We start from the raw sequence: 14,892 nt of genomic DNA, 5'->3' as shown, positions 1-14,892 counted from the left end.
CCTGCAATAGATAAAAATGTTTACCTGATTCCTTGCTCTTTGAATAATGTTATTATAGGCCTTCGGAATAATTTTTAGAGCATTTTACAATCCTTGGACTAAGGCTGCAGATGTGCCCTCCATCAGCTTCTACGTTCTACATCCTCACACCTGATGTTAACCTCTTGTACTGACTCGCAGTATAAGGCTGCGTATTTTAACAACATCCTCATATGTGGAATCAGAGCAGTAGATTATCATTCGCTTGGGGAAGCAGTAATTATATTGTGTGATCTAGCCAAGGCACTTAATCTCTGTGTTCCAGCTAACTCATCATCAGAGCCGCATTAGGAACTTTAGAGGCCCTAAGCACTGAAAAGATTGTGGTGCCCCAGTATATATTTAATTCAAAATATAAACACTAAGAAACCATAAAATAAAACTTTTTGTACACTGCTACTTTTTTTTTATAAGTTTGGCTGCACCATTCGGAGTTTTACACCATATGGTCCATGGCAAATCCGGCAATGGAAAATGTCTGTGGCGCCCCCTCCTCTTCATGCCCTAACATGTGCTTATTTTGCTTAATGAATAATGCAGCCCTACCTATCGTCCAACACTGACAGTACTTGGAAGTGAGTGGAAACCGATACTTAGTCAAATGTGTGCAACTTGCAACCACTCTGCTTCAAACTGAAAGAATCCCCTTTATAAGCATGATAACGTCATTGTTTAAATAGTTCCACAAATCTGGGAGAGATGTCACACGATAGATAGCGCAGCTTTAGTTCCAGTGATTTAAATGAAGCGTCGCGACTGTATGCTGCAAATGACCTGCTAGGTGAAGACCAGTAAATGATACTTTTCCGCTGCAGTCTTTCACTTCCTTACTAGAGGGTGCAGCTGCAGACCCATTACATAGTCTAGGGTTACACAAGGAAAGAAGCAGATTAAACGGGTTGTATCCTCTTTTTTTCGGCTCCACCTTTTATGACGAAATATAAACAAAGTGCATCTGAGTGATTGCACAGTGATGCACACCTTCCTCTCTCTCCTGCGTAACCACACAAAGGACACCCTGCTCCTACTATTTACCTTCAGGATCTTTTTGTATACTTTAGGTTTTCCAACATGATCTTAAGTAGCTGGGAGGTGGCCTGTGAGCATTCTGCAAAACGGCTAAAATGTTGCAAAGAGTATGTTATAGTCCTATTTGTTGTGAATCCGAGGACTGTTTAAATCCATGGAATGTTAGACATGAATAATAAACCACTCTGTAGAATGCTCTGCTTTGAGACAATGTTTGCTTTAAATGATTGATTAGCCCCTTTGTTTTATGTATAATTCAACCAGCTTTGTGCTGTTTCTCTTTGCAGGGACCAGCGACCATTCGTCGACTATGGGGATACAATGATGTACAGCTTGGAGTCGAGTCCCAGTACGTGGCTACGCACACACTCAATTTGGGGGAGGTACGGTTCTGCTATTGCTTCTTCGTTGTGGTGTGGGTGGAGGGTTGGGAAGTGCACATCTGCACCATTTCCTCTGGGTGGCGATGCTTTAGAGAGTACATGTGTTTTGAACTGTTGCACAGCAGTTCTCAACAGTCCCCAACGTGCATTCATCTTGGAGTTAGAAGTCCAAGGGTTGACTGAGTGTTCCATCCTTAAGCACATGGAACAATTGATGGACAGAATTCTGAACAATATCAAACATTCACCCCTGTACATAGATGTCTAAATCCATCACTTTTTCCCTCCCCCTCCAGTTTAAACCCAGCCATATGTAAATCCGTCTTGACCCTGCTTCTCATGGAAACAGTCCAGCATGAACTGTCGGGTCTTCCCTGGAATGGAAACAAGCTTCCTGGGACGGGTTACGGGGTATCACCCCTCATCAGCCAGGCAAGCTTGACTCCATTGGCATAGAGAGCACAGGACCCACGTCTAGGCATACCCGGCTAACTTAGGACGGGAAAGCAGAAGACACACAGATGATGGACGGAATGCAGAATAAATAAAGCACTCACCACAATCAAGAGATCTGGGTTAAATCCATTGTTTGGAGCTGGCATGGTAAGCAAAAGAACGATAGATTTAACCCAGATCTCCTGACTGGGGATAAATGTTTGATTTGTTCCACATTCCGTTCATCATCTGTGTGTCTTTTGCTCCATCCTTAAATCATGTGCTATACTGTACCTCTCCTTTATCCTAAATATCAGTGTGTTTCGGTTAAATCCGTAAAGATGGGTTGAACACCACATTTAGATCAACAAAGAGTTGTTACTAGGGGATAAACTCCATAGAGATCGAGGACTTGGGTTATATTTGTCTACATAAAAATATGGGTAAGATCTTCCCATGAAGGCCTAGTATTGCGTAGATCTATTAATAAACGGGCATTACATTGGGTAGCTCTTTGCATTCAGAGAGTGTTTCAGGCGGTGGGTGTGGTACACTAGACCAAAATGGGCAATTCTGGATCTCGGGTGATGGCAATGTCCAGAGCGCTGCTGTCCATTCTAGAGCTCACCATTGCTGTGGGCGGGGTCCTACCTATGCCGGCGGCACGTGCTAACCTTCCTCATACCGAGCTGATGACTGGCTTATCTATTCCAATGTAATATGGTGCCAGGAGTATTCCATCTCATGCAGATATAGCATTGGTGGTGCACCATCCGCCTAGGGCTACTTCTAACACACAGCCGGTGCCCGGGGCAGATGTTTTACACAGTGCCAGGGGCAGATGTTTTACACAGTGCCACGGGTACATGTTTTGCACAGTAGGTATTTCTGTGTGCTTTTTGAGTACTACATGTGTTGACAAGGCTGAGAGCAGATGCATTTTTAATGAATCATTTGGGTTCATACATTCTCTTTGCTGCACAGGGGTTGTCTAATATGGGTAGCCTCTCCATGACAACGTTCATTAACATGCTGCACACATTTATTTATTCACAGGATAGAGCCTTTTTCCTGCACATTCTACAAAAACATGTTAATTTACACAGCCACCATCAAGTGCCATAGACAACTCACTCCATTTACCCACTTCCTTGCCTCTATAAATGCTAATTGTTTCCTATGAGCCTTGAATGTTTTTAATGGACTGTCTCTATTTATCCAGCTCTTCCCAATGGCTACTGAGTGGAATGTATCCTTCCACGCAGCGTCAATACTAGCAGCAGATTTCACATACAGTGCTGGTATCCATGTAGGGCTTCAGATTCCGGCCTAGTCCTCTAGGTAGATTGTCTCAAACCGAGCTTCTAACAGGACCAGCTTTTACCACATGAAGCTGGCATATGTGGAGAACTTCTGAAGCAGAGGCAGACAGAATGAATGAGTGAATGAATGCATGGATGAGGAGATGTGGATATCCATCTCTATGAAGTTCCGCCTCTGTAGGGGCACATTTGATATGGACCAGAAAGCAGATTTGGACTTTGATTGCAGTTACTGTGAGGAGGCCTTTAACCTTTGTTGCATATTCTGTGTTGGGGCTTTGGTTTGCTGTTTGGAAAGGGTGTTTTGGTGCATTTATTGCTTTGACAGTTTCGTCTCCCTACTGCTTTAACTTTGCTTTTAATGTCGCTCTGTGGTATTATTTAACATGCCTTGTGTATGTTTCTGTCCAAGGAGCATGTGTCTGTTGTTTATCTCCTGTGTGTGGTCTGGTTCCCTGAGATCGATGTTGCTTTTCCACTCGTCCGCCATCAGTGCTCGGCCTCTTCCTTGGCCGGCGTTGCCTCGTGTGCAGTGGGACGGTAGGCCGGGGAATCAATCAGCTCATGAACCCGGGCTCCTTTAATAAAAGATGACGCAGGGGACGCGGCTGCCGCTCTCACACTCATCAGACATGGGCTGGGAGGAGCATCCACTTCCCGCGCGCCTATGCCCCACTGGTGGCGGGAAGAGCAGCGACGCACTGTAGCGAGGGCATGTAGTCCTTCCGCCTCGGTTCCCGCCGTGCCCGACTAACTCTAAAAGGGTCAGAGGGCACTGGAGACCAGAGAGGCTGCGGAGCGGGGGATAGAAAGATGCATCGGGCTGCATTTTCATTTTCTATCCAAGACAGTTTCTGGAAACATTGTACGCAGCTGCTGTTTCTGAGTTTTGCTAGCTGGTCTTTGCATACCCGTCTTGCCAGGAACACTTCTTGTTCTCGACTATGGGCTTTTCTGGTTCATGTGCAGAATTAAATATTCAGTTTTTCGATTTCAGGGCAGGGGTACTATGCTCTATACAATGCTATTACTTTGTAATATAGTATTCTTTTTGTTTGGTGTGAGCCAAAAGTAATTATTGACAGGAATGTATATGTTGTGTGTTGCTTTACGTGGCAGTTGAGCTAGAGGTGCTAAGAATTGTTTGTAGTGCCCATGTCTCACTTGGTGCAATTACCTGCATCTCAGATCTTGTTTCAGTGGTTTCTAACCGCCAATTATATTCCCTGGAATTCTTGATCCTGCCTCTTTATTCAGAGAGAACTGATCAATTGCAGGGAATCCTATTCATAGTTTATGTTGTAACTACTGTCTGTTTCTTGCACTTTCCATTTATTGAAGTATCTGAAAGGCTCCCATCTATGCAGTTTGCTCTTATGCTCACAGGCTTGTCCTGGCGTTTCTCTGATAATGTAGTCTGTGGGTTATATAGATTTCCCTAACGGACACCTTGCTGCCAACAGCTTCTCAGCCATGAGCATTTTACAGCGCCTGTGCGATGTGAGAAGCCTTTCGGGCTGTATTACTCGTGGTTATCCTCCCTCCTTTAAGCATAGTCTCACTGATGCAGGCCTCTGCATGCCACAGTTTACAGCCTAGTCTCACTCTTGGTCCAACAGCCTTTCATGTCTACCCTTTGGCGCACCGTCTCATTGCTCGTCGATCAGTTCCACATGCATGGCCTACCCCTGACTGCCTTCTGTGGTCCCATTGGCGCAGCCTCCCCTCTGGCCATCCTTAATTATCCCATAGGCTTGGAATGTGAGACTCTCAGGGGCCCATTAAAAAGGGAACGCCCGCCATAAGGGCGGGCGTCCCGTGGGGGCCATTAGGATGCGCCCGCCACAGTGGCGGGCACATCCTGCATTCCTAACATTGTGGCGGGCGGTGCACTCCGCACCGCCCGCCACAATGCCATGAAGGCATGTTGTGCACCTGCACAACATGGCAGGCACTGCTGCGGACCCCCCAGCCATTGTAATATGGCGGGGGTCATTTCTGCACGGATGTCGGGTGGATCGCCCCTGCCACCGCCGGCCCGGCGGGGGGCGATCCACCCGCCATCCTAATGGGGCCCTTAGTTTTTACTGTTAAAAAAACCTTATGGTCCCAGACACTAAATGTGTCAGGATGTCCTCGCACAATAGGCCTTTGCAGGTGAAAAAAATAGCAGCAACATAATTCATGCTAAAAAGTAAAAAAAAGAGCAATGTAAAGTATATCTACTGATTCAACATACTCATACAACAAGAGTGAATGAGGGGTTTCTTGTAACACGCGTACTTAGCCCAGTGGGCGTCAAGGCGCCTAGATCAAATACAGAAGCTTACATCCTACCAGGTCCTATTCTATCATAAGTAGGCCTTCTTAAAGAAATAGGTTTTTAGAGCCTTTTTAAAAGACTCGATGGAGGGGAGAGTTTTTATTTCCGTGGGGATGGAGTTCCACAGCTGCGGAGCGACCACGGAGAAGGCTCTGGCTCCCCATCTGGCAAGTTTAACACGGGGGACAACTAGTTGACAAAGTCCCGCAGAGCGAAGGCTTCTTGTGGGGACATAACACAGAAGAAGGGAGCCAATAGCACTAGCAGGACCATCCATCAATGCTCTGTGGGTAAGACAGAGAATTTTGAAGGCGATTCTGTGCTGTACCGGAAGCCAATGAAGCTCCTTCCTGGCTGAGGTGGCAGAGGAGGCTTTAGGAAGATCCAAAACAAAACGCGCTGCAGCGTTCTGAAGAATCTGCAGACGGTGGATCAGACCTTTGTTGGCTTCCATATACAGGGAGTTGCAGTAATCCAGCCTCGAGCCTACCAGGGCGACTGCAACCTGTTTACGCGCCTGGGGGGAGAGGTACCCACGGATTTTATTGAGTACCCGGATCACACCACAGCAAGTGGCCACGGTCCTGTTAACTTGCAGGGACATAGAGAGCGAGGTGTCAAATACCACTCCAAGATTTCTGGCAGATAGGGAGGGAGTGGGGCAGATGCCAAGGGAAGTGGGCCACCACTCGCTCGACCATAGATTTTGGTTCTTCCCAAAGATCAACACCTCGGTTTTTTCGCCATTTAGTTTAAGGGAGTTTATAGTCATCCAGTCTGCCACACACGGCATGCATACCCTAAAACTAGCGGCAGATGTACTAACGGAGGTGTGAGCAAGAGAGACCATAATCTGGGTATCATCTGCGTAGGATACCACCTCCATCCCCTGAGATTTAATTAGTCTTGCAAGGGGGGCCACATAGATGTTAAATAGGGTCGGGCTTAAGGCCGACCCTTGTGGCACCCCACATTGCAAAGACTTGGCAGGGGAGAGGTGGTTCCCAAGCATCACTCTCTGTTCCCTTTCGGTCAAAAAGGAGTTTAGGAGGCTCAGGGCCGGTCCAGTGACACCAGCTTCCCTCAGCCGAGATGACAAAATGGCGGGGGACAGGGTGTCGAACGCGGCCGTGAGGTCCAACAGAACCAGAACCGTGGTTTGGCCAGAGTCCACCTTGCGTCGGATGTTATCGACCGCATAGGTAAGGGCGGACTCTGTGCTGTGGTGTTTTCTGAAACCGTTTTGGGTGTTATCCAGGTATTCAGAAGAATCGAGGAAGGCAGACAGATGGAAGTTCAGATGTGTCTCAAGCATCTTCGCGGGCGCTGGAAGGAGGGAGATCGGCCTGAAATTTTTCAACATGGCCGGATCCAGAGTCGGCTTCTTAAGCAGAGGTTTCACAATTGCCTTCTTCCAAATCGGAGGAAAAGAACCTTGAGTAATAGCCTTATTTAGGACCTCAAGCAAGGGAGGAAGAAGGCAATTGCTGCACTCTTTCAGTTTTTTAAGTGATATCGGATCAAGTGGGAAGGCCGATTTAGTCCTATCCAGAAGTGAGTTCAGAGATTCAAGGGATAGGGAGGGAAAAGTTGTGAGTAGGCAGGGGGGATCCTTGCCAAGTGAATCAAGATTGGATATGAAAGGAGGAGTGTTTTGATCAAGAGCAAGACAGTGGGCTTCAAGAGAAACGTGTATATCGTGTATTTTGTTGTGAAAGAAATCAGAAATATCATTGCAGAGTTGTTGGGAGCTGACTACGGGATCGGGGAGTTGCAGGGAGCATAAGGAGTCGGCAATTTTAAAGAGCTCCCTTGAAGAAGAGAGAGAGCTGGTCAAATTAGAAAAATATTCCTGGTTCTCCATTATCACTTGCTGTTTGTAGGCCCGTAATGCAGATTTATGAGCCTCTCTGTCCTTTGCGTCCCAGGATTTCCTCCATTTTCTCTCACTACTCCTGCAGCCCCGTCTCATCAGTCTCAGCTGGTCGGAGAACCAAGGTGCCGTAGGTTTAAGGCGTGCTACATAGCACAAGGATGAGGGAGCAAGATGTTCCACTGCGTTAGAGATGGAGTCAGTCAGAGTTTGGGCTGCCTCTGCAGCATCACTGACAGCTAAGAGTTCCGGAGTGGAGATCAAAGGGGCAAGAGTCTCATCAGAGATATTCCTTAGGTTTCTCCTGAGAATAAAAGGAGGGGTTGTCTGATTAGTGGGGCAGGTGACGGGGATGCAAAGTTCAAATGGCACAGCAAAGTGATCAGACCAGACCACATGTGGTGTGCATTTTACCTCTTCCTTTAAGTTTATGGTATTTACTGTATTTATTGTGTGAGGTGCTGCATGTCCAGCCACGTGTTTTGGCTGTCTCTTTGTACATCTGGTCACTTGTTTCAGCTTAAGATAGGATTTTTTTATTTTAATGTAGCAATATCAGTTTCTTATTAAACTTATTTGCAGGGTATTGTACTCATTATATCTCGGATTTCTTTTTGTTTTTATCAGAACTCATCAACCAAATTTTTCCTCTCATTCTGTGAGAGTGAAATGTGAAAATCCTGGAATAAACTCAATATACTGAAAAACTATATATATGATCATTCAGTTATAACCCATTCAGAAAACATAGGCGTTCCATATTCATTACTGTGCTTTTCCTTAAATTATTAGGGTAAATGGTGTGTTTCATTTACATAATCGATGATGCAGGTGAATTTCCACCAGAGTTACTATCCCTTCATAATGTAGATGCTTTACGTGCTGACCAATAAGATGCGGACTCTTCCACCAGAGGGTGAGAGTGCTTACGCTTTGCAGGCTATCTGCTCCCTCTCAAAATCCTTTTCTTGCTTTGGAACTGATAACCCTCAAGCTGGGGGAAAAAAACCTTTGGGTGAAACCATTCCAAGAGGCTGCTGTTTCCAAGCCTGTTAGCAACACACCATTAATGCCCAGTACACTGGAGTTTGCCCTGGGACCCACCAGGCTCGGTCTGTGGTAGTGTTGGAGGCCCCTCTGAAGGCAGACATTTAATTCATCCACAAGGACAGGAAGCCAAATATCTCGAACTATGAAAATAACATCTGCACACCTGGCAGTCACTCTAATACTGGTGTTCTCTTGGCAAACTTTGGTACAAATTTGACTACTTTTCCTTCCTGTTCTCCAAACATGTCCAAGTGGAACAGTTTACACTTGGCCTCAGAATTATGTCAACAAATGCAGCCGATGTGCATTCACTGCACTTTAAAGGAAGCGGCAAGTGTGGCTTATGGACTTTGATAAGGTCGTCCCCTTCCTGTTTGATGAAGAGAATATGTTTGATCTCTCAATGGATGATGTTCTCAGGCAGTTGTACTCGGGCAGTTGTTTAGCATGATTTGTTATGCTCTGTTAACTATAGAATACATGTTTTCTGTTGCTTGTCTGCCAAGATTCAAGTAAATACCTTGGCGTTAGAGGTGGGATGATGTAGTGCTTAATTTGAGCCGGTGGTTGCAGGTGCGGTCCACTAGCACTTCTTTTTGGCACGGGCACTTACTTTTTCCCAGTCACAGTTTGACCCAGAACGAAAGAGCGCAAAACACACAAAGAGGGAAAGGAGGAGGAAGAGAAAGATGGAAAACAGTGACAAAGGGAGGAAGCAGGGACGGCACGGGTGTAAAGAGGGGCATTCAGTGTCTGTCAATGGGTTAAAGATGCATGATGGCAACTCAAGACTACTCATCTTTGGTATCCGGCACATTAGCCTTCTGCAGAGCGGGCGGCAGCTTCTGAGCAAACATTTGGGCCTGGCACTTCCTAGTTTACAAGCTGAGCACTGGGGTGATCGCTGCAAGTGCAGCCCTGGAGATCTTTACCTAACACATTTCTCCGGTAGTTCCCTGCCCGTGCATAGTAAAATGCCTCGTGCAAATATTTCCAGCTGCTTATGTCCAATTTAGCCCTAGACTTGGGGACCATCTTTGATTTTGAGTTCAGTGTAAATTTATCAAAATCCTTTATGTTGCTGTCTGGACAGATTCTGCTGGGATGTACCACTATGACCACAGTTCTTCACTGGCCAGAGTGTTCTAAATCAGGGGCGGTGGATCTCTTCCTAGAGAGGATTATATTTCCCGGTATTTTTGTGACTACAGACCTTTGGCATAGGTGTAATTACCTGTATATTTAACCTGCGCAGCTTCGCCCGGCTGGAGAATCGGGACAACTTGCTGCAAGTCACTACATGCGTGTCCTGGGCAAAGGGCTCACAAAAATGAATGCATTTCTATGTGAAGTTTGACTTGACCATAAACTTCAGGGGTGTTATTTGTAGCAGGTCTGCAAATAAACATACTTTCACACATGTATGACTCCTGTACAAAGGTGTGATTCTATGTTTCTATTATTGTATTCTATACCCAGGGACACTGTAACTACGCGATTCTGAGGCTGCTGTGTTTTCTGCATAATGATTGATGTGCCACATTTGTCACATAATTCGATGCATAATCTGCAGATTTCAATAAAAAAGAATGTTTCTAGCTTAAACAGATCAAAAATTCCTAAATTGCGGCGACAAGTGTTCCTGCAGTGGAAGGCACTTTGCAAAGGAAGCCTTGTCCACTTCCTGTTGCTTATTGTTTTATTTGGGTGTTATACTGGCACTAATGAGGTGAAACCTTTGCCCAGATGGTGTTAAGGTAAAAATATCAAAATAATGAAATTCTATTGCAGAATGTGCCTTATTACACCGCATAATTTCCCTTTTCTTGCTGCGTAATTTAGTCACCTCTGACGCATTATTTGGTCTTCTCCTGCTGTAAAATTCCTGTGGTCCTGTCTATAACTAGAGAAATCACAGCTGACTGCCTCAGCAATGTTCCCTCACTGTGCATAAGAAAACCACTGTCCATACTCTTAAACGTGCCGTCCAGTTAAGAGGGAAAAAATGGGTCGCTTTTCCCAGTCCTGCTTTTCACGCAATCACCAACAAAGTGGATTTGGTTATTCACAGAAAAAAACATCTCTGCAGACAACCTGGTAATATTCTTGTTGAGGAAGGGCGTGGTCATCGCTGCTTACTTGAACCTTTGCTTCTCCTACCTCTTTGCCCTTTTACTTTGTGTATGCCACCATGTATTTCTGACGTTTCCGCAGGAAGGGTTGACTCTGTATAGGGTAGGCTAGTTGTGCATAGCCTGTGCATCGGTTTCTGCCATACTTGGAAGGAACATTTTACTGCTGACCAGGGCACAAGTCCTAAAAAAAGGAAGTGGGGTTACTAACCTAGGGGCCTATTACGATTGCCGATTTCCCGCATCCTCCGGGCCGGCGGAAGCCACCGCCGGCCCGGAGGATGCGGGAAAACCGCAGCGGATGCTTGAAAGACCCACCGCCAAATTAGGATGGCTGGTGGGTCTTGGAATCTGTCCGCCGCATTCCCGCCGCGGTCGCCTTCCGACCGCGGCGGAAAAGAATTAACATGGCTGGCGGTGTCTATCAGACACCGCCAGCCATATTATGATGGAGTAGAAAGTATGCTTTTCCACAGCGGCTTTTCCGCCGTGGAAAAGCATACAGACCTTCACTTCGGGGGCCCGTTACGGGCCCCCTGGGTGAAGGGGGGGGGGTGCACATGGGGGGTACCTATGGTACCCCCCTGCATTTGCGTGAACAAAGCGGCAAGCACCGCGCGGTGCCTGCCGCTTTGTGCACGCAAATGCCGTGCATGCATTTTTAACATTGCGGCGGGTGCAGCTTGAAGCTGCACCCGCCGCAATGTTAAGAATAGAGGATGTGACCGCCACCTTGGCGGTCACATCCTAATCTGCACGGAGGGACCGCTGCTGCCCCTGCGGACGGTCCCTCCTACTCTATGGTGGCAGATGGACTCAGGTCCGTCCTCCATCATAATCGGCCCTCTAGTTAGGTAGTATGCAAGGGACATCACGAAGGGTGACATCACAGCACATGACATCACACGTGGCATCACACTGCTTCTTTAAAGTGTGTAAAGTGCTAACAAGCTGTGAGCCTTTGTTTCCCCTCAGCTTCCTTTGCATCAGGTGTGAGGCTCCTGACTGGCTCCAGCCCAGAGACTCGAACAAACGGAGGCCTGATGGCCCCTCAAAGTAGGCCATTGTTATGGGCACAACAGGAGTCTAAAACAAGAAAGCCCCGTCTCCTCCTGCACATTGTTACGGATGGAAAGCAGACAGCGTGCAGGATCTGCTGAATGTGTCCCGGTGTTTGAAAATTACACCCGGACAAACTCGGCACACTATTCAGCAGGGCCCAGCTTCTTGGTGGTGGGTGCGTTCAACCTGTGAAAACAGTGTGTGGACGCCGTCCACCCGTATGTACCCCCCCCCGACTTGTACCCTGCTTCTGACTCAGCAGGTGCCATCTCTGGTAGCACGGTCTTCAGTTATGCAGGTTAGCACGCACATGTATCGTCTTACAGTGCACAAAGCCGCTTTGAGGTTAAAGTGCCTTTATTCATTTAGTGCGTTCTAAAGCGCTACATGTTCCCTTTCGGTAGCAACCGAGAACACGGCAGAAGGAAATAAACAAATTAACCACTGAACACTCAGCCAGATTCATCATAGTCCTGTTTTGCGAGTCCCTAATAGCGATTATTAAGGAATTGCTATTAAGGACTTGCAAAACGGGATTTATGTAGGAATCGCTAAATAAATTGCGATTTCTACACATTCCTTATTTGCGATTAGCAAATTGCTAATCGCAAATAAGGATGTGATTTCAAGGGTGCCAGGGGTGTCCAAAGGACACCCTGTAGCACCCCTGAAATGAAAATGTAGACTGATGTTGCGCACACACATGTCCAATTTAGCGATTCGCACCGTTTGCACTCGCAAAAATGCTTGATGAATCTAGCTGACTGTGTTTATGGAGCACGTTTGTTACCTGGGATTCATTCTTACTTTTTTGCATTACGGACTTGGTTGCACAAGATGAGTAATTGAAACGTTCACAATGTCTCTTCATCTTACTTTCTGTAGTCTAATACTTCATCACAGGGTGGAAGTGTTGAGTCATAGTGGCGTCTTTTAAGTGGTTTGTTTTAACCTTTGAAGCTTGATGGGGAAGCAGCTCTGTAAAATCCGAGCATAGAGTCAGTCACTGGGTATTACTTCTGAACCATTGGCTCAGTGAAGGCTTTTAAGCTTGTGCCGCTGTGTTGCGTGTTGTGCGGTGATGCCTTGACTGCTTGTTGTGATGTCCTTTAGGCCTGGACGGTCTTTGCTTCTAGGTTTTACCCTTCAGTGCGTTGGATGGGGAGGGCATGCGCGCAACAACCATGGGTTTGAAAGGGATTTCAGCATGGTAAGTGAATAGCAACTAAATCTGCTGTTAGCGTTTAAAAAAAAAAATCTCTCACAACTCTTAACTTTTTTGCTCAGGCTATATCATTTTATTTTATAATGTCACCAAATTAAAATAACAGTGGAGTTTAAAATTAACACAATACAGTGAGTGTTACAGAAAGTATATTAGTCTTGAGGAGTTCGCAATGCACACTCGGATTTTATAGACAAAAATAAGACTTCATCTGGAGCACAGTGAATGTAAAGCTGCAATTATTGCACTTAACAACTGAGTATCGAAGTCATAAAGTCAGGTCATCAAAAATGTTTAGAGACAAATATTAAACAGCGAAAGGTAAGACGCTGTTAGCTTCAATAATAATTTAGGAATTGTGTATGTTGCTTGATAATAATTTTGATGTGATATATGCAGGGCCACTGAAATTCTGCAGCAAGGGGAGAGCCAAATTATGCAGCAAGGTTGAGTAAATTATGTGGCAAAATGCTGCACAGTTTGTTATAGCATTACTATATTAATTTGTAATGTTGACACTTTTTAACACTGTCTAAACATTGGTTGCATCTCATTTATACCAGTTTAAAACTCAAATACAGAAATAAGCAACAGAAAGGTGACCAGTCACCATTTGCAAAGGTCCTTCCACTGTGTGGCAACATGTTGCTGCATTTTTAGTAACCTTTAAACGCTTAAGCTAAAAATAAAAATAAAATTCTGTTAACATCTGCAGTTGATAGTTTGTGGCAAATGCAGCAAATATTCTACATGGATGAAAGTGGGGCAGAGCCACTGAGCAAAAGTAGCAGGCTATAGGAGTGAGTGAGTGAGTAAGGGAGCAGGGCGAAAGGTGGGTGTATGAGTGAAATAATCAGTGAGAAAAAGTAACGCTCCACAAGAAAGAGGAAGGGTAGACATGCATGGAAGAAGGTAAAAGACAGGAGAGAGCTGACAGTTGAAAATTAGGGCATGGAGGTAAGGGGTGAACTGCGACTGCGGACACTTCTGACATATAGAAGCTATTTTTCTCACTATAAAGCATACTCGTGCATCTCTGGTAGCAAAGATTGACACTCTAGTGCTTGATGAAGGATTAACTCTGATCAGAAAAAACTGGCAGGTTTAGTATCGGAAGCCGAAGCAAAACTGACACAAGATCTATGTGCTCGGGAAGCACCTTGAGAACGTACAAGACAGAATCTCATTCCTTGAATACTGGGCCGAAAATGAGGAAGGAAAAGCTATGAGGACCAACATTCAGATAGGGTGCCTCACTGACTTAACAAAGGGCTTTAGCACTGAATGTTTTTTGGAAGGGTTACTAAGTACAACACTTACAACCTATTACCTGACAAAATTATTCTAAGTTGAACAGGCACAGGCCCATATTATAACTACTTCCATCCAAATTGCCAGCCAGGCCTATAATAATGTCATCTGCTGCAACTACAGTTTGCTCGACTTGGTTTCACTTGCCACAGCAGAGCTGTTATACTATAGACAAAGCGGCATAATCTTGCAATGTGCTAGGTGAGATGACCCCAGCACTGCCAAAAAGTGGGCAGGCATGGCAATTTTCATCAGGTTCTGCTCCTCGAAGAGGCCATGCAATGCGCTATAGTGAGACTGTTGGCATGATGTGCAGCATTTTTCACAGGTGAAGGGTTAACTGTAATCAGTCATGCTATGAAACAGACCATGACCATTCTGTGACAAAAGTCTGGCTTCCAGTTGACAGGTTGTGGTAGGCAAGCATGCCTGGGCAGGTGTTTAGAACCTCCTATATATTTATTTATTTATTTATTTATTGTGACTTGTATAGCGCACTATAACCCAGGGGTCTCTAAGCGCTTTGTTAGGATCAGCTAGACAATAAAAAGATGCATCAGATTACAATTGGCGGCCACCCCACGCTTGCTGGAAAAGCACAGTTTTTAATTTCTTGCGAAAGGGCATTAGTTTCTTTTCATTGCGGAGTTCCAACGGTAGTTTATTCCACATAGCTGGCAAAGTATGTGAGAAAGCACGCCCACCCAC

General features: G+C 45.6%; 1 protein-coding gene across 3 annotated transcripts in view; it reads left to right on the top strand.

The window, feature by feature from the left end:
* LOC147702609 (proton-coupled amino acid transporter 1-like) overlaps positions 1-14,892 on the top strand; it is a 494,150-nt gene that overhangs the window by 257,447 nt on the left and 221,811 nt on the right. For all 3 annotated transcript variants that reach the window (XM_086931275.1, XM_086931277.1, XM_086931276.1), the window contains exon 5: positions 1,356-1,451. In XM_086931275.1, coding sequence (XP_086787401.1) covers positions 1,356-1,451 — 96 coding nt within the window. The remainder of the gene's footprint in view (positions 1-1,355; positions 1,452-14,892) is intronic.

The sequence above is a fragment of the Lissotriton vulgaris genome, chromosome 7, assembly GCF_964263255.1.
Source record: "Lissotriton vulgaris chromosome 7, aLisVul1.2, whole genome shotgun sequence".
Taxonomy (NCBI): Eukaryota; Metazoa; Chordata; class Amphibia; order Caudata; family Salamandridae; genus Lissotriton; species Lissotriton vulgaris.
This window is presented reverse-complemented; position numbering and strand designations above follow the sequence as displayed.